Below are 26411 nucleotides of genomic sequence, written 5' to 3'. Positions count from 1 at the left end.
TTGAAATACAGCTCAAGAAGCGCTGAATCGAGTTTTATTTCTGAGAGTGCAGGCATTAAACGCTTTTGTACTTATATTATATGTAAATTATACATAATGTAATGCATGCGATATTTAGTGAAATTTGTGTATATTTTATGCCTATTTTGAATTTATGAATATTTTAGGTCTATATTTTGAATGCATGAATATTTTATGTCAATATTTTGAAATTATGCATATTTTTTTTAAAATTTAAAAACTAGAAGGATTACGCTAAAATCAATTGCAAAAGAAAATTAGAAAAATTATGTTTTACTGAAGTGATTAGTTTAAAGCAATCTCATTTTACTTTTAATTTCCTTCAAGTGATTCTGAAAAATCAGATTCTCTTTTACATTTAAATTTTTTACCAAATGCAGATTTTTTCTTTTCTAAAAATACTCAAGAAAACAGAGCAAATAAAAGTTTGCATTGACAAACACCTTTACATTCCTAGGAAATGTCATTTTTAAATTAAATGGTAACTCGTTACGTTTTAAAAATTTTTTTAAAAAAATATAAAGTGCAGTTTTAATCACAAAATAAGGTACCAGACCTTTTACCAAAATAAAGAATCCGTTCATTTAATTTTCCTTTTCCAAAGGATTTATATTTATACAAATAAAAAAAATTCAGGTAAAAATTTCATAATCATTCAAGAACTTTGAAGAAGCTTTATTTCTAAAGATTTGAGTTAAAAATGCTTTTTACCCCTCATGAGAAATTTCTTAAAAGTAAAAAGAGTCATAACTGAAATCAAACATGTCATTTAAAAGCACGTCGGTCAAAATACATAAGTAAAAATGTCACATGTTATAACTTATTACCTTCGCTTTTTTGTCTTTTGGTCTTGGGTGAGAAATTTACAGTCCTTGGGGATTTCCGTGTCCATGTACGAAGGCATAGGGACATTGTAGTGAAAGAAATGCCACGACACCCAGCGTCGAATACAAAAATCACAATCCCTGAGCCTGTCGGCAACTTGTCTTGCTGCAGAATAATCGTCTGGTGGGGTGAATACAGCTACAGATATGGGACCAGCCCATCTTCGGCAAAGTACTACGACATGATGGAGGTACTCAACTGTGCCTTGCGTTGTTAATGTTACAGATGCGTCTTCTTCTGTGGCTCTAGTAAATATAGAGATCCGAATTAGTGAAATGATTTTTAAATAAACCAAAGAAAAATTATTTTTATTAGAAAATTGTTGTGTCTAAACCTAATGTGTTCCACAAATGAACGAGAGCTTGAAAAATAAAATGAAGCAAAACTAGAGTGTGTTCTGCTTAAAAACAAGATTTTGTTATCAGCAGGTTTCAGAATTTGCTTCAAATTTCGTCAACAGATGGTGTTGAAACATAAACCTATAAAACAATGCTAAAAGACACCGGTGGAAATATTTCAGTTGGAGCGGTCTGAGATGCTATAGGAAAACTTTATCATTTTACCAGGAAATCGAGACGAAAGAATCGTTAAACTTGGTAACTGCTTTTGAAACTCGGTGAAAATACTTAATCTGATTTCCTAGGCAGAATGAAGCAAACTGCGCATCATTTGTTTTTCATGAGTTGATTTTTTTATATGGTACACTTGGTCTCATGAACAGTGCCCAAAAAATGGACCACCTTGAATAACTTTTGATCTAATGATTGAATCTTCAAGTCTTCTTATCGAGAACTCAATCTTAACGTTGAAAAGGTAGCCTCAAATATGCTAATTAATTTCTGCCTATCATATTTTAAGTTGCAAATTCAGATACAAAAACGTACTTTTTCTGAATAAACCATGTCTTTCTTTCAAAGAATTCGGATTTTTGACTCCCAAAATATCGATAGTAGCCAGGGAATATGGTGGGCCTCTTAGTTTGGTCAGCAAAGTGGTCTGAAGCTTCGATCCCTTAATGTTAAGTTTACATTTGACATACTTCGTCATATCTCGAGAACTTTTTAAATAAATTGAAAAATGCTAGCTCACAATTCTAAAATTAGTTTATCGAAAGATAATCCAAAGCAAAAAACAACATTTAATAAATATCCTATTTTTCATTTCATTATATAACATTTTAAGATTTATAAAGTATGCAATTTATAAAGTATACAATTTATTAAATCATTTTAAAGAATGGGATGTTACTTGGCAAAAAACAAAATTTGAGCAAAATTAGTCGAATAGTTGCTGAAAAATCAATTTTAAAAAATACATTTTTAAAATTCGATTTCTTAGGAATTATTCGACTGATTTAGTTTGCCATGCAAAATTACGTTCTTCAAAATGATGTAAAAAATTTTATACCATACAATCAAAAACTTTTCGAACATTATTAAAGAATAAATTATAATAAATATTTACAGAAAGTTATTTTTTGCATGAAATTGGATAAACAAATTTCATAATTTTGTGCAAAATTTTTTCCATTCACTTAAAAAAATCTCAAGATATGGTGAATTACGTAAAAAGTTAAATTAGCATTAAGAGATCCAAACCTTGGACCGCTCTCTTGTCGCAACTGTTGGGATCATGTTTCCCAGATTGCTGCTATATTTTGGGAGTCAGAGATCCAAATCAAAACAAAAAATCCATGTTTATTTAGAGAAAATACGTTTTTGTGTCTGATTTCGTAACTTATATATATCGTCTGGTCTATATATTTAAATATTTGAGGTCACCCCTTTGAATCATTAAGATTAAGCCCTGAAATTAAAATCTGCAAACTAGATGAAAAGTCATTCAAAAGTCAAAGTGGTCAGTTTTTTTCCTTCACTTTGTACCTCATAATACAAAATATATGGTAAAAAATTTTAAAAATATGTTAGAATCCATGCAAAAAAATGAACTAAGCGTGAAAAATCATAATTAAATTTTTTTTTAAAAATTTTTAAATTATAAAAATAATATTTTTAAACTGTAACCGTTCCTTTTTGATGTTGAGAATAGCAACGAAGAAAGTCAAATAACCAATGACCCGCTTGTTTGTACTACATTCATCTTTCACTAGGAACTTCGTTTATGCTATATTCGCAAGTAGTCGAAATTATATGCTCCAAATAACAATTAATTATTAAAAGTTATCCTTAATGCTGCTATAAGCCGGTTTAACAAGACCATATCGGTAGTATTGTTTGTACCAAAACAACGTAAAATTAGTACTTGTAGTAAAACAACGTCAAATTAGTACTTACAATTACTTGTTACAACTTTAAATAATGCATCTACAAACTTTTCCTAGGTAACTCTGCAGGTATTTATATAAACTCAAAACATTCTTTAAAAAACAACAACTTATTTTTGAAAATTTTATTTTAACTAAAAAATGCGATACCAATATTTTCTATCCAAGTATTGTAAACTACATCATAAAAGTACAAAACTTACTAAAATTTAGCTTATTTGTGACATGTTCTTCAAAAGTTTTTTGTATACTAATAATTAAGCAAAATAAGCAGTAAGTAGCCTATTAATTAAATAAAGGGTCAATTTTCAGATTTTCAAGTTTTTGGAAAATAAATAATTTTTGGAGGTGTTTTTCATATATTATGATGAATGACTACTTATAAAAATGTGGAACAGAGATTAGTACAACATAATATTGACAGAAAGAATGAGACCAGAAGTGAAGTTTCTTGCAAGATATGAAGTTTTTCAACTAGATTCATCCTCCTTTCACAATTTCCACAATAAAGAAAGGAATGACAACTTTTTTAAAAAAAGAATGTTTTAGAGTGGCTAAAAAATTCTCCAGATCTCAATCTTAAATTTATGGGTTTTTGCAAATAAGGACAGGTAAAAATTGACGTCAGAACAAAAAATAGCTCCAGTTATTTGCAAATTCGAGTATGGTGTAGGAATAAGTATAAAATGTCAGAAACTGAAAATTTAGTAGAGTTAATGCCAAAACAAGTGAATTTAGTTCCAAAATCGAAGGTAAGGTGCTTTAAAAATTAAAAATAAAATGTATTAAAAGCTCCAATAAACAGCTTTTTTTAAACATGTGTTTCATTTAGCTAATACGATCACTACATTACAGAGAGAAAAAAATAAACGAAAAGATAAATTTAAGGTCCAATGATCGGATTTTCCTCTTTTTTCTTTTAAATTGTCTCTTTCTAAATGGTTTGAGGGCGTTACCTTAAATATACTAACTAGTTACTGCAGATTATATTTTAAGTTACGATATCAGACATAAAAAAACGTGTTTTCTCTGAATAAGCATGACTTCTCAATCTGGGAAATATGGTCCCAATCGATTGTTCGATCAGGAGAACGATCCCGAATTTTGTCCAATTAATGTTAATTTTTCTCTTTGTGTAATTCACCATATCTCGATTAAATTTGAAGATAATTGGAAAAATCTTACATACAATTGTAAAAATTTGTTTATTAAAAACACATAAATACAAAAAAAAATTAGTAATAGTCGAAAGATTTTTTCGGTTATTAAGTATACAAATTTTAACATTATTTTAAAGAATGTAGTTTTATATGTATAAAATTTGCGTAGTAAATATAAAATTTGAACGAAATTGATCTAGTAGTTTCCGAGAACTCTTATTTTTAAAAAGTCATAATTTAGTCAAGCTCTGCTGACCAAACTATTAGGACCATATTTCCCAGATTGCTGCTACCCCGTATACTTTGTGGTTCAAAAACCCAAATTCGTCGGAAAAAAGGGGATGTTTATTCAGAGAAAGTAAGTTTTTGTATTTGATTTCCCAACATAAAATATCTGCGCTAATTAATTAGCACATTTGGGGCTAATTAATTTTATATTTTATAACAGTCGTTGAACAGCTGACCCAATTTTGGGTTTATGACTACCACTGTTCAACTCAGTTGCCACCGTTCCCTTATCTTCTGAATTGAACCCAATCGAGAAGACAAGGGAACTCCTGGATCAAGTATTGAGAGAAATTTGTATTCATGGAGGATTTTTTGATGGAACTAACCCGCATTTGCATTACACGGAGAGGAAAACCGCAAAAATCTCCAACGGTTAGCCTAAAGGCAAGGGGATTCTAACCCATGATCTGTCTACCACTGAGGATATTTTACGTCAGCACTGTGGTCGGTGCGAGCTAGGAGAGGAATTCGAATCGGCCAGCCATGATTGGGATTCGAGCCCGGTTCACTTCATTGGAAGGCGAACGCTCTATCCCCTGAATCTTCACGGCTCTGACAAATTAATTAGCATATTTAGTTTAATTACATGAAAATCCGAATAGTAGATCAGTTCAGTAAAAGTTATTCAAGGTGTTTCGTTTATTTTTTTACACCCTGTATGTAACAGATAAATATGATATGCAATGACTATAGGACAAGAGCTAATTATTACCTTTGAGAATATGGTGAAATAACACAAAAGTTTCCATAGACCGCATCTCCATGCCAACATTTGTTTGGCGCAATGGTAGTCAAATGATGATTGCTTATCCTCAAATGCAAACTTGATACATCACAGACATTTTGTTGCACAGATAAAATTGGAAAATAGAAAGTTACTTCACGAATTAAGCTGTTGAAAAATAAGGTTAGACATATCAGGATAGCCACAAATGCAAGTAAAATTTTCTTTCTTCGCATCAAAGAGCAGAGGTGTTCTTTAGAGACATTAAACTCCAGATTCAGACAAATGCAAGATACTTTTTTTCCTGAAAAGTAAGAAATATTTTTAAAAAAACGTAAAAAGGAAAAAAAAGCATTAAATAAATTCAAATAAATTCGATTAATAACAGAAGCAATTTTTTTAATAATGAGAGTTTCATACTTTTTCATAAGAACAAAATCGAGAAAAATGCTGTCCTGCTTTTTTATTTCCGGAAAATAAAATATTCTTAATTAATTATTACACATTAATTATAAGAAATAATCATACCTCATCTATATTTTGGGGATTATGGTTTACTGAAATTGGATTTAAATATAAATAATGAAGCAATGAAATATCGCTTTTAATTGGTATTACTGACATGTCTATTCATAAGCCTACAAATATAGTTAGAATTGCCCTTATTTTAATCAGAACCAAAGATGTATTTTCAGAAATCAAATCATTGACCATAACATTGGTATGTTAGATTTTTTTAACAAATCTAATATCATATCAAAACATCAAGAAAACTATGTTTAATAGAAAAGCCAAAGTTAAATACTAATTTCACTAATTTTCTTTTTAAACTTTAAAGTGTTATAAACAACGAAATAATTTCTGATTATTTCTGATAATGCAGAGTTTTGCATAAATTACATATATGTTTGTAAACAATTTTTAAGCTCAGACAGAACAATTACGGTAGGGCTTCCTATCTGATCACAGTGCGTTAAGGATTAAAATTCAAGCTTTAGAATGAATTTAAAAATTGTGAAAAAAAATACAAATCAGTTATCATAAATTCAAACATCAGACTGCCATGTCTCTGGAAACTTGCAGCGTCTTAAAATAATGAACAGTATTTTAATTTTAATCAAATTTATTTTTAAGAATTTATAGATGATAAACCAATATTTAATAAATTTATAAATTCATGCATAGTTTCATTTAAAATATTTTGCCAACAGTTTTCTAGCCAACAGATTATATATAAAAAAAACATTTTTATGAGCAAATTTTAACTGATATTACTACTAGGCATAATGAAAATACAGGGTGTTCCATGAAGACCACTCTGTATATATAATGATTAAAATATCTATACAAATGTATCCGAAAATGTGTACACACTAGGGATTACTGAATCTGATCTCTATGCATATACTAGTTCAGAGTTTTGTGTAATCTAGATCCAATTATAGGTATCAAATTCTATGTTTTTAGTCTCGCCTTTCTATTTTCTTTACTTGAATATTACTTGAACTATACGGATCGTGGGTACCTTTTAGATTGTGTTTTTGACAAGTATTCAAAAACATGTGTGATAAGGGTGGTTATTACAAAACATCCTATATATTTAAGATGAAATAAGAAGACATGTCAGCAGTTGCGAATTTAAAAACATTAATATTTTACACAAAAATCGCTTACCTGCTTTTCCTGAAGCTAATGCCAAAACAACGCGCGTAAAATTCCGACAGAGACTGTGTTTATCACATTTGACCTTTAGTAATGTCTAAAAACAAAACATGATGCAATGATATGATGATAGATATTTACTCATGGCCCTCCACCCATTCTGAAATGCTGATTTAAGCAACCCCGAATTAATTCTAGGGTGTGGATGATCGGCTGAATAAAAGCCGCTTCTAATGATGAGAATGAATAGAAGGCGGGGACGTCATGTGTTCTACGCTTAATTTTCTTGATTTGTTAAGAAGTTATTAAGGAGTCAGTGAAAAGTTTGAAGGAATTTATAAGACAGCGTGTCTTGACATTTTAAAAATAAATAAAGAATGGATGTTTTGATAGAAATGAGATCGATATAAAAAAAATTTGGACATTACGACAATTTTACAGAGTATTTTAAGTATTACCTTACATAGTTAACGAAAAGTATTTTGCATAGATAATTGCTAAAGCTTGAAAGCCGTTAATATGCATATTACCTAATTTTGTAGTTGTCCTTTCTAATGCCACTTGCCATATAGCAGCAAGCCTGCTTGATGACACCAAGCGAAGCGAAAGCAGAGAGTGTGTTTCTTGTTTTTCAGTGGTGCCATCTATTCACACACACGTCACAGCATGTTTATAGGGTGGACCCATTCATGCATCCATTTATTCATTCACAAATCATAATTTTGATCTGCACCAGAGAACGATCAAATTCATATTCAGTACCCCCAGAGCCATTGATTTGTTATGGGAATATGGAGGATTCTGTGACCCGACAGATTAAATATGCACCATTTACTACAGCGGGGAGTCTTCGGCCGGTGGAGATTGAACTCACGACCTCTTTGAACATGACCCCAGCGCCCCGCCAACCAGGCTATCCTGCCCCCCCCCCAGTTAAACTTAAAATTAACTTTTATGTTAAAGTGCGGAGTCTAGTGTTTTTTAGAATTCAAAAGAAGTAATCTGGGCATTAATGGGTTATCGTTAAAGTTCAAAAGCTTGTTTCTCTCCATTTGTTATATTTTTTTAAAACAATTAGTTCTATCAACTAATGTGGTGAATGTTCTATCATATTTATTAACTTATGGTATAGGAAGTAAATATTTTAATTACCTTAGTTGTAATAGGATTTTGAACCATCTGTTTCTTTGTATTATGGCGATATATAAGTGATTGGATCTCTCAATTAATATATAGATTATTTGATTGAAGTAACTTGATTTTTCGATAGTGAAAAATAAATATCAATATGTAAATTTTAGCATATAAAACGCTTCTGGTGTTCCAACAAAGAGTTTTACTTTAACGAAAGCAGATTATACTGGGGAACATTATTTTTATTTTTATTATTACTTTTTATTTTGTTTTTGTTTCTGTTACAATTTTTCAACGAATTTCGGATATTTTCACGTCACCGATTTCAAATCTGTCATCTCTCTCTCTCTCTCCAAGCTGCTATTTTTTTTTAAAATGACACTTTCAGTCTATTATTATCGAAATGCGTTAGTTTAAAAACATTTTGCATAACAGAGGATCGCATAAATGTTTCGGCAAAAGTTTGGAGTAGATGGATTACTATGCTCATAATCCTCGTAATGGTTTTAATCCTCGTATTGTGCCCTAACTCCGCTAATAGTTTATATCAACATTTACGCTGCCTCACCCTGTTATAAATAATATTTTTAAACTTGTATATTTCTATAAAAAATTTCATTTTAATGGAATCCGTAGCTTTAGGAGAAAAACTAGTTTCATATTTGAAATCCCCTCACCCGACATAGGCAAGATTAAGCATTTGTATAAATACTAAAAAAAAAATTTTTTTTCTTCAGTATTATCTAGGTAACTTGAAAAATTAAAATAATTTTCGACACTTTAATGCGTCACCCTAGTTCATTTGTACATTACCTAGATAATCTGTAGGCTAACAGGTTTTCAAACTTTAGGGGTAGCATATATACAAAGAAGAATATTTCTCTGAAATACAAATTTCGGCATTTTAATGCGTTACATTCTTACATTACCAGTAGTACACATTTAATGCGTTACTACTACATTACTAGATACATAGGTTTGTGCATTACCTAGATAATCTGTAGAATAACTGGTTTTTAAACTTTAGCGGTAACACATATACAAAGAAGAATATTTCTTTGAAATATAAATTTCGGCACCTTAATGTGGCAGCCTAGTTAATTTGTACATTACCTAGATAATCGGTAGAATAACAGGTTTTTAAACTTTAGCGGTAACACATATACAAAAAAGAATATTTCTTTAAGCATAAATTTCGTCACTTCACTGTGTCACCCTAGATAATCTGTATATCAACAGCATAATCTGTAGAATAACTGATTTCAACACTTAAGCGCTAACATACAGGTACATTGAATGAAGAATATTCTTTTGTAATGTAAATTTATGAGCTATCGATTGATTGATGAGCTATCGATTATTTTTATTCCATATTTTTAAAATTTTGGCAAATTAGTTTTTCTTCACCACATTTCTATAACATGCAAAGCCTCCTGAGACCCAGAATCCAGGATACTGGAAAACATTTGGTTCAATTTTATAGCTTAAAAATGTTTTAATATTTATTCTGCTCTATGTGCTAACAAGGAGTTTGTCTATGTGAAAGTGTAGTTCTATTTGATCTCTTTGGTCTGAGTTTTTAACTATAATGAGAAATTCTAAGGATGATAAAACATTTTGGATAGTTTTATGGCGAATAAGTAGCTTATTATTTGATTCAAGAGGACATTTTTAGTGACAAAATGTAAAGAAACTAAAAATATCCTGCAATATTCAAAAATGCTAAGAATTAAAGACAATCCTTTTTATGCAATAACTAAAAATAACTAAAAAAATTAAATTGAATTATTTAACTTCTTTTTAAATGAATATTATCGAATTTATGAGATTACTTTTTTCCAAGTTACACATTTTACAGTTTAAATCATATTTTTCGTAATTTAAATCTCGAATTATGGTAGGGTAGAATGATAATATTCGTTTGTGGAATGATTCATTCGCATCAAGCAATTTCTAAGAACAAGGTTAAAGCACTAATTCCATAAAAAAAAGCGAAGTAATAGCATGAATGACAAAGAATAAAAACTGGAATTTCTTGCATAAATTCTTATATTGTGAAAAATTAGTTAAAAAACGGGGAAAAAAGATTTCACCAGCCCAAGGGGTCACAGTAACCTTCAACATTTTTCTTTTAAAAAAAAGCATAATAATTTATTTTGTGGATGCTTTACATACTCATTTAACTTATAATCAATAATTTATCTTCAAAAAATAGTTTACTGTTTAATCTTTTAAAACATATTGAAAAAATTCAACATTTTAGAATCCTTAAGGCTATTTTATTTTAAAACATTTTCAAATTTTTTTTTCTTTGTGCTTGCAATATTCAACTTAACAATTTTGTGCATTCATTTGTTGATGCATCAATTAGAACATTTTTAATAGATTATTTTGTGAAAAACTAGAAAAAAAAGTTACAAATTGCTGTTAGGTATATATGACATGCTATAAAAATTGTAATACCTCATAAAATGCTTATTCTATGCACAGTTTAAATAAGTGTGCCATACGTAAGTTAAAAATGTTTACTTCAAAACTTTATATTAAATAGAAAAAATTCCTTGGGGATTTAATTAAGATTAAAACACAAAATTATCATCTATGAAAAAAATCACCTTAAAATCTGTCTACTGATCAAGTTTCTGTTTTGTGGGCAATCTAAAATCATTCATAACTGTTTAAAAATGTAGATAAAGAGATGATTTTTTTCAGTGCATTTGAAATAGTTTGACGTTTTATTATAAACAATAAGAAAAATATCGATGTTTGTCATTTTTTGGGTACTGTGACCCTTTAATGCTAAATAAAAATAGTTTTAAATCAACAAATTTACCTGATAACTTGTGTTAGAAATTACTATTATGGCGTTAATGTTTAATAAGATTTATTTATCTGTTTATGCTAAGTAAAACCACTATAAATTTTACAAATTTACCAGTTAAACGGCGTGAAAAAGTAATGCAATAACATTAACTCTAGATTGCCCAAGGAAGTCAATTTGACTGCTTTTTAATTTCAATTAGAAAAACAGTAAGGCATATAATAACACAATTTCTTAGAATTTTGTGACTTTTATAATTATTTTTATTGTTGATATTTACTAATAACTTGTTATATAACTGAAAATAATATCAAAAATATTAAAAATTAATTTAAAACGAATTTCTTTATACGTTAGTTATTCTTTCATAATGTAGTCATTTTGACTGCTTTTGGGCAATATAAGTATTCCAGTCGTTCTAGTGTTAAAAAAAAAGGAAATATTAAGCTCTTATAACTGATAATATTTTAACTTTAACCAAGTTATTTGCTAAAAGATGTTTGCAATGACTATTATGGTGTTACTATAAAAAAGTAAATTAAGATTTTACTAGTTCTTAATACTAACTAGAAATATTTAAAATTTTATTTACGTGTTAAAACATATTAGAAAAGGTTAACATATTAGAAATTGTTACGTGTTAAAACATATTAGAATTAAAGTGTTACTATTAAAAAGTAATAAGATTTCACAAATTTCAATACCGAGAAAAATATTTCAAAATGGCACAAATTAACCTATTTAATAAGGTTATAAAGAACTAAAATGGGGTTACCATTAAAAAAATTAAATTATGGTTTAATTACTTCTCAATACTACGAAAATATTTTTCAAATTAAATTTACTATTAAATTTGGTTATAAACGACTCTAATAGCGTTACTATTTAAAAAATAAAGATTTAATTATCTCCTAAAACTATGTAAAACTATTTTACAATGAACAAAATTTACCTGTCAAAGGGTGTTAGAAATGACTATGATGGCGTTACTATTAAAAAAAGTAAATTAAGATGTAATTATCTCCTAAAACTAAGTAGAAATATTTTACAATGAACAAAATTTACCTGTCAAAGGGTGTTAGAGATGACTGAAATGGCGTAACTAGATATTAAAACAACGCGAAAATCGAGAATTCTACAAAAAAGGCAAATAACATGATATTCGTGAATGTCGCCAACAGTTTCGCATCTTTGTTACATCAGCTGTTAGTCGTGCTGTTATCTGGATGAATATTCCTGATAGGAAGACCGGATATTTTCTAAAGTAAAGCTAAAATAAATCGTGCCACTTTCGGCATTATTACCCACTCTTTGCACGTTACGGGATCCTAAACGTAACACGCTCCTCATATTGTCACGGAAACTTGATTTCTACTAAAGTGAAAATAATTTTATTTATTTCTATTAGTTTATTTGAAGTCACACCCCATCAATCCTCGAAAAAAATAGAGGGAAATTAGATTTGTTCTTTTGCGTGGTAGAGCAAATAGATATTTTTGATGCCTTTTTTGCTTAAATAAGGAGCAGTTCTCATGTTCAAAATAAAGTGCTGTTTTTCACGCATGCCGTGCACACTTTCGAGTTTATGTGTATAATATATATGCCATGCAACAAGAATAGTAATTTGCGGAATTATTTTACAAGAAATACACCACAAGCATGTAACAAAATAGTTTGATTTAAAAAAAAACATGAGATTATTAATGTGTCATATTTCTTTTATAACTTAATATTTTGTATTAGATTTATCTTTAATATATTAGTATATAGTATATTAATTTATATTGGTACTAAATATACATTATTTCTTATTATGTAATTCCATCAAGACCATGATGTGCCGTCGCTCTATGTATAGTTAAAATATATATTTTGATGAATAAATTTAATGAACGAAATCCGAAATTTAAGTATCATATTTTTTAAAACTGTAATGCTTTAGAATTAATATCTTTTAAACCATATATTTATCTTAATTGATTTAGTTTTAATCAAATTTGTGAAAAAAATCATCGTTACCATCAGTTATTTTGTATGAAACTGTAAAAGAAACACTCCGCTGTATTTTGTGAAATTGAATATTTTAATTCAGAGATAATTTTGTACCCATTTTAGCAAAAAAAATCAAGATTTATTTTCAATTCAAGTATTTATTTTTTGTTAACTTCATATAATTAGACAAACATACAGAAATAATACGAAATAGTCTGATAATTTACTGTAGATATCTATTTTATGACGTATTAAATGCTTAGTTTTAAAATCATTGCTCGAAATATTTATTTTATGACATTGTATAGTGCGCGAAACAAAAAAAAAAATGGGACACTATTAATAACTTTTGATCTAATGATCGTATTATCATGTTCTAGAACTCAATCTTAAGTGCTCAAAGGGGTGACCACAATTGAGCTAATTAGATAGTGCAGACGATATTTTAAATTACGAAATCAGACGCAAAATCATACTTTATTCTTTGAGTAAATATATTCTTTTCGGCGGATTAAGATTTCTGACCCTCAAACTATAGGGTGCAGCCGAAATCCGGGAAACTTTGACCCAATTGTTAGGTCTGGAAAGCAGTCCAATGTTTGAAATGTGAACTTCACATACTGTGAACTTCACTTTTTGCGTATTTCACAATATTGCGAGAGCTTTTCAAGTGAATTTAAAAATATTTGCACATAATTTTATAATTCCTTTATCCTAAGACAATTCCATTCAAAATATAAATTTCAGTAAATTTTAATTATTTTCTATTATTTTATTTAATAGAAAGAAAATTGTATTGCAAGGTGTACAATTTTTTAATATCGTTTTAAAGGTAAATTTCGCATAACAAACTGCAAAATTTGAGCAAAATTGGTCGAATAGTTCCTAGGAAATCGAATTTTAAAAATGTGACTTTTTCAATCGATTATCCCTCGGACCATTAAGATTGAGTCCTAGTACGTTAAGATCTTGATCCTTAAGATCAAGAGTCATTGAAGGGGATCCTTTTTTTACGTACTGTAATACTATTGCTGTTATGTTTTAAATGGTTAAAATATACCTTTAAATAAGAAACTTTAATTACTTATCTTTGAAATCAAATTATCAGGTATTTTTTAAATAGTAATGATTTAAATTATCACCTTTTGGTCTAGACATTTATTTTAAAAGAGTTAATTTAAAGATCACTCGTGAGAAAAATTTTTGTTTCCACCATTTATTTTAGTAAAACTGAAAAAAACATTCTGCTGAATTTTTCTGAAAATTAAATATGCTAATTCAAAGACAATTCTTTACAACTTTTAGTAAGACCCATCAAGATTTATAGAAAATTCGAAAACTTTTGTTGAGTGTTAAGTTCATGTACTTAAACAAGCGCACGGAAAAGATACGAAACTGTCTGATAATTTACTATAGATATCTGTTTTTTGATAAAATCGACATTTTAAAAGCCTGGTTTCACAATTCGCAGAAATATGTATTTTATAACATTGTACATATTGAGTTGCATATTATCAGTAAAATTGCATCTCAGTCAGATTTCTAAGGGAAGAATGTTTGAATTTTTGGATGCTATTTTATCATTAAAAATTTAATAAGTATATGATGTTCTATGAAACACTCACAGCAAAAATCTTTTGATCTGTAGAAAGTTTAGAGTAAGGAATTTTCATTACATACTTAAATTATCACGAAACAATATTCTACTCTTTATCAAGAATTAATTTAAGCGCACTCTAATTTTTACCACGTTTATATCAACTTGCCTTCGTGTATGTCTGTTTGGGTGGAATTTTGCACTCGATTTTAAACTAACTTTCCGATTAGCTACAGACCTCAAATTTGGCACATAGTTCAGAATTGGATGACAATGCATGAAAATGAAGTGAAAAAGATATACAAAGTAAAATAAAATTAAAATTGAGGAAAAATTAATATTTTCGCGATTGTCTCTCGTTGTCAATTCGATTATTTTAAATTAGTGTCACACGTCAGTTGAAAAGTTTTGTGTACAGTGAGTGAAAGAAATTGAGATTTTGGAAGTGAGTACAAAAGATAAAAATAAAAATAATATTTTCAAAAACCACGTTTTTGTAGTGGAGAATAATAGCTAAGAAACAAAAATTTTAAAAACGAAAAACATGGGAAGCATGAAATATATAACAGTACATATACACATTTTCTTACTCATACACATGCACAATCACATGCACAATCACATGCACAATCACATACACATATACATACATCCACATGCATATACACAAACATATTCCGCATACACATCCAGATTCAGATACAATTACAGATATACATACATGTTCTCATGAGCACACATACTGTTACTGTTATGCATTTCATGCGACCCACGCTTTTCGTTTTTAAAATTTTTGTTTTTTAATTATTATTCTCTACTACAAAAACGTGGTTTTTAAAAATATTATTTTTATTTTAATTTTATATTGACAATTGTGTAAAATTTTTTACATCATTTTAAAGAATATAAATTATTCTTATAATCTTATGGTGAGCCTTTAAGTGATTGTAAGTTTATTCATTAATTTTCTACCATTTTATAAAATTTTTGCTGGCACCGAAGCTATTGGCATCCCTGTATATAATTTTTTTTTATTTTTTCCGCACCTTTTTACATCAGTTAAACAAAATAAATGTGCACAATTTTTTAAAAAATCTTTTTCCAACAAAATTTTAACTTAAGTGAAAAACTTTTCCAGAATCACATTATAAACTGAATAAAAAAATATGCGGTTCATAAAAAATTAAAATTTATAGATTTCCAATGAAGCATTTACAGCTGAACAGTCTTTTTCCTTATAGATCACTATCAATAAATTATATCATATGTTGTAAATCTTACAGCACTAAAAAGTTTATTAGTATAAAAAAAAACTACTGCCGCTGCATTACCATTTGCATCATGATTTTTATCTGGTTAAAGTGCTAGACTAGAGAAGTTTAAAGCAGAAAAATAGTAATTTAGTTTGACTTTTTGTGACGAAAACGGAATGTTTATGCAAGTTGTGGCAGTGAAGAAACCATTTACTTCCTGATCGAACTAAGCTACCGAATGGGTGGAGACAAGGAGGGAAGATTCGAAATATTATTTTAATTCTTGTGATTTTCAGTAATGAACCGATGGTGGATATTTACTCTATTGGACAATATGCTTCGAAACCTATAAAATGCAAGGCTGTCATCCAATAACAATATGAGATGAGGGCTAGGTTCTGTATTCTTTTTTTTCTTTTTTTTTAAAAAAATTATACTGCTGTGCAATTTGAAAATTAACGTAAGCGACAAAAAATTCAAAGTTAAGAATTTTATATAATTAGCTTTTCCGTATGATAATTTACAAATTGCAAAAAGAAATTTTTTAAAAATAAATTTTGTTTCATCAGTTGTTTGAAATTCTGTTTTAGCGTTCATAGCATTAGCAATGGAAATAAAATAGCGTTCAATCCACTTTTCTCGATATCTATCGTGAAGCACCGTCTTCTTTAATTGCACGGCAAATTTTACTGATACACTTTCGAAATGAGTTTCAAAAAGTAGTTCAATCTTTTATACGGAGAAAGAGAAAATTCTGCAATAATCACCGTTCCGTACAGTAATGACACTTCTGGTTAAAAAAATTCATTCTGGTAATAAAAATCAAAATATACGGTATTTAAGCTATTCATTTATTCAATTAACCGTTTATATGGTAACTGTTTATTGGTAATTCTGCTTTTCCAAATTACAGATCTAATTACCCAACATTCAGTAAAAAATACAAAATTGAACAGTCAATTTAACCAAATAAGTGATTTTTCTGCCATAATTAAAGTTATCATGATACTACTGCTAAACTTTTTTATATATTATAAAACCATATTTTATTGTTAATTTTACCAACTTTACCAAAGCACTTCGAGAAAATTACCAAGCTTATTGGTGTTCCAATAAATCCAGAAACACGGTAAATATTAGTATATTCTGGTCGTTTTGACCACACTTGCTTCTCAGTGTACATATGTCTGTTTTTAGATTTTGAAAAATACCTTTATGTTTGCTCAATTTACGTTTAAAGAATTATCATCATTCAAAAAATCTGTTTTAATTAGTTTAGACTAGTAAAATAAAATTAAACAAAAACTGATATATATGCAGTTTAAATTACTTACTCAACTACAAAGTAATGCTTTACATATTTAAAAAAAATCTATAGAAAGGTCTGACAATTGCACTTTTTCTTCCAATCTAGTAATATAGCGACCCCTTTTACTTTCAGTTTTTTTCTGAAAGGTATAGTGATGTCGAAAGTCACCATAATCAAAAAATTGTTAAGTACAAAATAACATCAAGACACTGTGTTTTACACTATGCATTAAAAGTTAAAAAAAAGCGTTCTATAATTTCAATTCTTCAACAAGCTATGCATCTGATAGACAAAAGATGTGCTATACATTATCAAGAAAACATTATTCCCAGCATTTTGTACAAAAATTTTAAAACCAGATAAAAAAACAATCAAGAGAAAATTGTTTTCAAATCATGTTATTTTGGTGACTGACGCAAAGTCAACAAAAATAGATGCATTCTCTTGAAAAAAATAAAGAAAACCTTTACCAATTAATGGCAGCTGGGACCCGCCATATAATCAAACAATCATTACGGTATGTGTTATATCAGCACGGTAGTTTCTGTGAACCCGAAGCTGGATAGCATTTCAGAATTTTGATATTACAATAAATTAATTTCGATTTCGATATTTCAATAAATGATACACGAAATTGAATAAAATGGATATTCTTCTTAATTAAAACAATATTTATTTCTTATTTGCAAATAAGTATTTACTAAAAAAGCTAAATTTTTCTGATTCCTTCATACTCCATAAAAACTCTCGAAAGAAAATTACAATCATGAGAAATTTTATTTTGCATAGCAGTTTTTAGAAAATAAAAAGTTGAGTTTCTTATAAAACTACAATTAGATCAGTCATAGAAAATTTCATACTACAGATTTATATTTTATAACCGTCTTTGAACAGCCGACCCAATTTTTGGGTTTACGACTGCTAATGTTCAACTACGTAACCTTGTAATTTTGAACCCAATTCAGAAGACAAAGGAGCTTCTGTATGAAGTATTTGGAAAATTTGCCTTCGTGGAGGACTTTTTTGATGGAACTAACCCGCATTTGCGTTACATGGAGAGGAGGACCACGAGAACCTCCCACGGTTAGCCTGACGGCAATGGAAATCTAACCCATGATCCGTCTACTACTGAGGATATTTCACGTCAGCACTGTGGTTGGTGCAAGCCGGATGACATACTACTAGTACTTCATACTAGTACATTCGTATCGACCAGCCATTGCCCTGATTCGAATCCAGTTCACCTCATTGAAAGGCGAACGCTCTATCTCCTGAGCCATCGCTGATTATATACTACAGATTTTGTAATTTAGCATTATATATTGTTTTAAAACCTATAAATGCAACAGCATCGCCACTAACTTCCATTTAAGCTTGTTTCTTCTAACTCGCACTGATAAAGTGAACCTGTTTATCTCTTCATTCTTTTGTTAAATGTTTAATAAAGTTTTTGTTTCTAAATGCTTGCTTTATTTAATTAGTCGAAATGCTAAACGCTAATCTCTACATTATATATTATGGTAACATTATTATTCCTCTTTTATTAATTTTTTTTAGATCAATGTTTTATTAAGTTTAAACATTAAAAAAACGTGAAATTATGCTACGTTTATTAGTTACATAATTCTAAGATCCTATATGTCCCCTTTAAAGAAAAGAGCTGGAATTTGTGTAAATTCATTTTCTTTATTTAGACCCAAAAAATATTTTTAAATATATTTTGTTTTATTTAATTTCTTGAAACGTGTTTTATTGAACCTGGTTAACAAATTTTTAGGTTGCAAGTTTTTCAAAACTAACTTTGAATCACTCTGAAATTTGAAAGCTTGAAATATTTACTACAATGAAATTTAAATGTTTGCGAGTAGGTCCAAGAGATCACAATTCATTGAATTAAATTAAACAAATATTAATTAGTTGCTTACTAACAATATTAGGATCATGGAATTCTCTGAAGATAAAAATGGTGGAAATGGAAGCAAAGTCTGTCTTAAGATCACCTTTAAAAATTAATTGTAAGAGAAATTAAATTCTAAGTACAAAACAGATCTATACATAACATTTAGCATAACTTAATCTAACACTTGAAAATAAATAGTTTAATATTGTTTTAAGCAAAGTACGTAATATATTAGTGTTTTATACTTCATACCAGTACAACAGTAAAATGCACACACATTCTAGGATTTAAAATGTAATTATACTTTGGTGTTATAAGCAGAAAAATTAAGATTATAGCAGTGTGTTTGAAGTTTAAAATACTGCGACCTCAAATAAAGTAACGAATTTTTGAAAAATAAAAAATGAATTCAATATTTTAAGGTGAAATTAATTTTAAAAAGTAAAATTGTTCTAAAAAAATTGCATTGTTTATATACCTCGATACTACGAAACGTAGTATTAATTTAATAACATAATAATAATTTAATAACATTTTCATAGTTAAAATTTAGATTTAATTTTGTTCTATATTTCGGCACTTGAATTATAAGTCATTATACACAAATTCTGTTTTTCAATGAGTTGATAGTAATAATAACTATAATAAATAAAAGAAAGTCGCAAACATATTGGTATAGTAGGCATTAATTTAAAATAATGCTTCTTTTTCTTAACTTTAAAACCTATAAAATAAAGTTTTATTTATTTTTTGAAATATCAATGAACTAAAAAAATTTAAGTTCAGTGAATTGGCATTTACATTAAAAATATTGCGTTTATATGCGTGGTTATTTATAAAAAAAAAATGATTCACAGAACAACCCTTTTGAGCACACAATCTTATTCAAACTCCTCTTTCATGCTTAGATGCAATTTAACAACATAAAATTTCATGATGTGCCAAAAAAATACAATTACAAATTTTAAACTTACTCTTTAATTCTGCTGTGTCTCAATAGATAATAATTTTCCACAAATTCTTGTTTTTGTGCTTTTACAATAACAAAAAGAAATAGTTATAACGTAATTTTGAAAACACGATGTAGTTTAAAATATTAACTTACTCATATCTTTTTACATTGAATAACAGCAAATCAACAACATCAGAATGGCTGAGGAGTTTTAATTTCGACTACCGGAAAAACTTCCTATCAATTCTGCCTTTTAGCCTTTTTATCAATTCATTGAAAGTTTTATACTATGTACTTCCCCTTAATGAGGATCGAACAATATGTCCGCACGCTACTTACATGTCTTTTTCACTAGACCGTAGCAGAGCCATAAGGCATTTCAGTTCATTATTTTGTCCACAATAAAACCTTAGTATAAGTGAAAAAGAATAAAATATTAAGTATTTTCTTATCAGAATAATGGATTACTTACCCCTGCTAGACACATATAAATTTATGATAAAGTATGAGAGATTAAAATTGACTGTACAAGCTTTTTTATGTATAAGAGATTTTATTCGTGAAATTTTATTTAATTTTTGTAATGTCTTAAGTGATTACTGTCTTTAAAATTTCGACAGTATATTTAGAGATAATATATTTATTTTGATTTAGAACTTGGATTATTAAAATACCAAGACTAGATTCAAAATCCAAAAGGTTCTGGGGTCAAGTCCTTCCACCAAACCGTTTGAAGGTTTAAGGTATAAGGTTCAATTATCAGCATAATCAGCATAATGTATTTTCTGCTCTGATGTTTTTCCCTAACTTGTGCTACATCGAGACTAAATATGATTGCAATTATATGAGTTCTGGCAACATTTCAAAGATAATCTAACAAATCTACCTAAACTTTGTTTATTTTATTTATTTATGCCCCCTGCATGTAGGCTTGTGAGATCAAATACAAACGTACGGCTTAAAAGCCATTGTAAAGTAGAAGAACAGATAGTACAATTCAGAGAAGGACAGCACAAAGATACATCTTGGGTTACGGTGAGATTCAAACCAATTACCTAAACGCTATAAAGTGTTGAGCGGGCGATACAGCTTGGCAAGGGAGGCCGCAATAAACTTTGATTTTTGTGATTATTATCTAAAAAGAAATTTATGACATTTTTAAAGAAATTTATAGAACTTTTAAATAGTTTGCAGCTGTAATTGGAAATGTGAACTAGAAGACTTATAAAACTCTCCAGTATCACAAACTTAATATTGAATTTGGAAATAAAGATGCTCCTTTACTATACGTTTTTTTTAGTTTGTTTGTTGACAAAAGAAGTTTGCTCCATCATTACTCAGATAAGTTCTACACCGATGGTTTATTTTTGTCAGGTTTTATAGTTCACCAATCCTCGGTCATCGGTATAATGAAAAAGTGATCAAGTCAAATGTTTAAGATTATTCTTGGTAAAATTAAAAATAATCTTTAAGCTGTTGATACGTAGAGCAACAGGACTTCATCATTTTGTTTTTGTTTGGCTCTTACTTATAGTACTATTTTTTTTGGTCCCCCAAAACTGACAGGCATAAAAACTTAGCACACGATCTCATTTTTTAAAAAATTTTCTCAATTTTTTACACTTTTTGGAGTCTGCCTAGGATATAGGCAATGAGAGCTCTTTAGTGACTTAGTTATACAAAACTACAACCTTCTCTTGCTAAGCTACAAAACTAAGATGAAGATGGTAGCAACTTTATATCTCAATGTCATTGAAGAGCCTCAACTACTACTTTCTACGATTGATCTGGTTTCGATACCTAGCCATGCTGGTATTCAAAAGTTTCTTCTAAGGATATATATCGCAAAATCAAATCTCCCACTCTGCAAAGTTGTCAAACAGAATTTTTAAACAGCAAATATATTTCAGATTTTCCTCACGAGGTGCCTACCCTTGTCAACTAAACTTTTTCTCGAGATACCAAGACGTCACCAAATGCAAATATTGGGAAATCGAAACTATATACCATATTATATATACCATATAATGTCAACATGTCCAACGTATCGACCGCATTATACTCCAATGTCAATGTTCAAGTTATATTCACCGAAAACATCGCGGCCGTGGATTTCTGTCAGTCTCCTGGCTGATGGACACAACTTACTCTAAAAAATCATCTTACCTAAAGTCCTGCTTGCCATCTACTAAGTGCTTCTAAACAACTCAATCTCCAATTTCCTCTCCCATAATCCATGAGTGCTACAAGCGCATTTGGAAAGTACAGAGCTCCAAAACAGATCGTTACTACTAATAATGCTACGCCCCATAGCGATTTAACACTCCTCAACACGGATTACAAGGAATAATTAAATTTTCTTCGAAAATAAGGGAAAAATGTCAAAAACAAAGTGCAATAAAAAAATAAACAAAAAGATATTGTTTTCCTGAGTTTGGCAGTTTTTTTCATCTGTTTTAAGGAGATAAAAATTGTTACTTGAAATCTAATTCTGAGTATTTCAAACCCAAGAATCACACTTCTATTATTACATTTCAATTATTTTTCTATTAGCCTTTCGGAAAAGGGACTCCTGAAAGGGTCTAAAGTTCATAGTACAGTCGTTTAATCCCTAGAAAAGGCTTTCCTAAAGAAAAATCTCTTTTTGAAGCCTCTGATGATTTCTACTGCTTAGCTGGTAAACTACACTGGTGGACAAAATTAAGAGATGGAAAGCATTTTTGCATATTTCTATGACGCTATATTCTTCTATGACGTACATTTCTATGACGCTATGATGCTATTTCTGGACGGTTATTGATATGGAGGGAACCTGGAACCCGATACCATCCCACCAACATTATCGAAAGGGACTATTATGCTGGTGGAGGACTCATGGTTTGGGCAGGGATCATGCAAGATACCCGCACACGGCTCCATGTGTTTGACAATGGTTCCGTGAATGCCCAGAGGTACAGACAGGAGGTCCTAGAGCCCTATGTACGTCTTTTCAGGGGCGCTGTTGGCCCAGAGTTCATTTTTATAGACGACAATGCGCGACCACATAGGACTCTCATGGCTGATGAGTATCTGGAAAGCGAGGATATTCAACGAATGGATTGGCCAGCCAAATCCCCTGACCTGAATCCTATTGAACATGCTTGGGATGCTCTTGGGAGAGCTATTGCGATGCGCCAACCTCCCCCCACCCAGAACAGTAAGAGTCGGTGTCTGTCTCTCTGTTTCTGGCAGCACGCATTTTTCGTACTTATTTTTTCTGCATAAACCAGAGCCGGATTATACCTTTCGTAGGCCCTNTCATCAATATTTTAATCTCCAATGTTTTGCATACTTTATTATCATGGAATAAGCTATATCCATACCAAATTTCATTTATTTATGTTCAATATTTTTTGAGGTATTTGGGAAAGTGTCTTCCATCTCTTAATTTTGTCGACGAGTGTAGATCAGAGCTATTTATCACTGCCTTTATGCCAAAGGTTTATCTTCAATGAAACATATAAATCAAAATCATAAAGAATGGAAGAGCATATACACTCTTCTTTTCAGTAAATTCTTAGTTATAAAATATTTATCATAATCATAATTGTTATTTTGCATTATTTTTTTATCGGATATTCTTCTTTTGAAAATAATAAATATTACTTTTAAAAGGCATACTCATTTTTAATAACATTATTTATATTTTAAAGAAATTCTTATTTTTAAATATATTATTTAATTTTTTATTATTTTAAGAGGATTCTTATTATAATATATTATTTTAAGAGGATTCTCATTTTTAAGAACATTATTTTTTAAAAGAAATTCTTACTTTCGAAAAAAAATTCCTTTTTTGAAAACATTATGTAATTTTACCGAATATTTTTATTCTACTTTAAGAAGCAATTTCGAAAGTCAGACACTTTAAGAAATAATTTTAAAAGTTTTCACCGCGTTTTCCTCAGTTTTGGTTCGAAAGATTTCAGAACATAAAAATTATCTAAGAGTGGTGTTCTATATTTTGCTTTTGAAATGTAACTTTTTATTAAATGTCATGGTAGAATATTAAGTTTTATTATTAATATAAGGGATAAATTTTTATTAAATTTTTACGATAGCGAGAAATATTTTAAGAATCATTTTACAAGGATGATGGAGCAAACTTCTTTTGTCTACAAACAAATCTGAGCAACAAAACCACTTATGAGTTTTTAAAGACATTCTGAATAAGATTTTTTGAAATTATACTTCGGCATTATATTATTTTTGCCTTTCGCTTAAATATTACAGCACTTGCTGTTAGCTCATTAATTAGTAGAATAAGTCATTTCATGGCCATCTGATGTCCAAGAATGAAATTACTTATACATGAATGAAATGTCTTCGTTTATCATACTAATGTCCACCGGATATTGGTATTAACATTATTTGATCACTGATCAAAATTTGATAAAATTCAATAAATAGCCCTCAATTAGAGGGTCAGAAATGTTCGGATGAACTATTTTGCTTCCGTTTCTTTAAGATACAGCTCATCCACAGGTGTCATTCTTAGTTTCTCTTTCACTTAAATTACTAATTTACCTTTCATAATTTTTTATTGTGATGGGGATCGAGATTTGTCAGAATATGGAAGTATCAGGTGTATGAACGAAGAGATATTTCCTTATCAAAAAATGAACAGTATTTAAACAGCAGCAGATCATTTCTTTTACTTTGCCCAGAATTAAACGATAAATTAAGATAAACTATTTCAATTTGTGAAACTCTAACCTTATTAATATTAATTTTCAAATTAAATTAGTTTCGCTTACATTAGTTAAGATTTTTAATTGAAAACCAACTTATAATAATTTATGTAATTGATTTTAACAAGCCTGGCTTGCTTATTCTGATTAAAAAATTGAGAAAATACTATCGATTTTTTTATGCGAAATAGATATCCGATTAATGAACTCAGCTGCTATTGAAATCAAAATCCTTAGGTATCGATATTATCACATTAAAGACACGGCAAGCACTGCGTTTTTCTACTCTATGATTTTCGTTTCCCTTTGGAAAATAAAATCAGATTAAAAAGGATGTTTTTTTTATGAATTAATTAAATGAAGTAGTTTTTACAGAAGTATATCAGTACATATACTATTTTCACATTTGATTTTTTTTTAATGCAGAGGGAAAGCTTTTTTTCCATCCCATATTGTTTTTCACAATTATTTTCAGCTAAATTTCAGATCTTTTCCAACTGAAAGAGAGAGTGCTAAAATTATATTATTAAATAGATTCCTGAAATTAGAATCGAATGAAAATAAAGCAATTTAAAAGTCTTAATGAGATTAAATGTGTCCTTTTTTGGTTAATGGTTCATATCAAACATGAATAGCCGGTTCAGAAAATAGTTTCATCTCATAAGATATTTATTAGTATTTACTAAGTTGAAATATTCTTATATACAGTCTTGGAAATCTATATGTTAAAATGAAATTAATCATCAGAGTCATTAGTAATTTCCCTAAAATAAATTTACCGAGTGTTATCATAGCGATTTAAATGTTTTTTATTATTACGTTAAGCAAAATATGATTGAAAAAGTACAGAATAAGGCAGTGATAAGTAAAATAAGGTAGTATAATAATAAAAATAATAGTAAGCATTTTTTAAATTTAATATTAAATCAACTTACTTATCTTCTTATTGTCGCTCTTGCACACAATAAGACCATAATCCTATCGTACCAATGCTTCATTTGTTTGACAATTGCTCTCAGTTCTTGCCAATCAGAAATTTTAAACAACTCCGTGTTCAAAAAAGGTAATTATTATTATCTTCATATTAAAAGCTCATAAAAGTGAAAATGCATAATGAAAATCAAAATACACACTCAAAAATATTACACAAACTTTAATTACGTTTCAAAAAATAAATATCTTTATAATTTGTGATTTAAAATCTTCAAAGAGTTGCACAAATCGGATGTGTTCCATTTCCTGATATTAAGATACGCGTTTATCAGTTGCGTTAATAATACTTTTGTTTTGATTCTAGAGGTCGAATATGCCGGCTAAGACTCAAGCGGAAAAAAAACAATGACTTATGAATTATTTCGCCCGCTTTTCAATGCTTAATATTTGTCAATTAATTCGGTGATTTATTGCTCTTTGTTTCAAATAAAGAAAATAAGATTAAGGGGCTGTAACTAGCGAGAAAATTTCAAAAAATCTTTTCTTTTATATATAGATAATTCTACATTAAATGGAATGGGAACATTATCATAAAATTTAAATACTTATAGTTTGAATGTCTCTGTACCGAGCGTGTTGCACGGAATTAATTAATATATATGTGAAAAATTGTTTTGCAAAGATGTGTCTGCTAGATGTTATTTGGTAAAGATGCTGAATTTACGGAAAAAAACTGTCAGCTGGTGTGACAGAATGAAACGGTTTA

General features: G+C 29.1%; 1 protein-coding gene across 5 annotated transcripts in view; it reads right to left on the bottom strand.

The window, feature by feature from the left end:
- Window positions 1-26007, bottom strand: part of LOC107453325 (beta-1,4-glucuronyltransferase 1) — a 38992-nt gene extending 12985 nt beyond the window's left edge. Inside the window, exons 1-3 of one of the 5 annotated variants that reach the window (XM_071177509.1) lie at window positions 25648-26007; window positions 5351-5666; window positions 849-1151 (exon numbers count right to left, since the gene is read on the bottom strand). In XM_071177509.1, the coding sequence (XP_071033610.1) occupies window positions 849-1151; window positions 5351-5598 (551 nt within the window). In that variant the 5' untranslated portion in view covers window positions 5599-5666; window positions 25648-26007. Of the gene's footprint in view, window positions 1-848; window positions 1152-5350; window positions 5667-11931; window positions 12218-20004; window positions 20333-25647 lie in introns of those variants that run through there. The other 4 variants (XM_043042677.2, XM_043042678.2, XM_043042679.2 and 1 more) reach the window with 4 other exon arrangements.
- Between the last annotated feature and the right edge of the window lie 404 nt (window positions 26008-26411).

Source organism: Parasteatoda tepidariorum, chromosome 2, assembly GCF_043381705.1.
Source record: "Parasteatoda tepidariorum isolate YZ-2023 chromosome 2, CAS_Ptep_4.0, whole genome shotgun sequence".
Lineage (NCBI taxonomy): Eukaryota > Metazoa > Arthropoda > Arachnida > Araneae > Theridiidae > Parasteatoda > Parasteatoda tepidariorum.
This window is presented reverse-complemented; position numbering and strand designations above follow the sequence as displayed.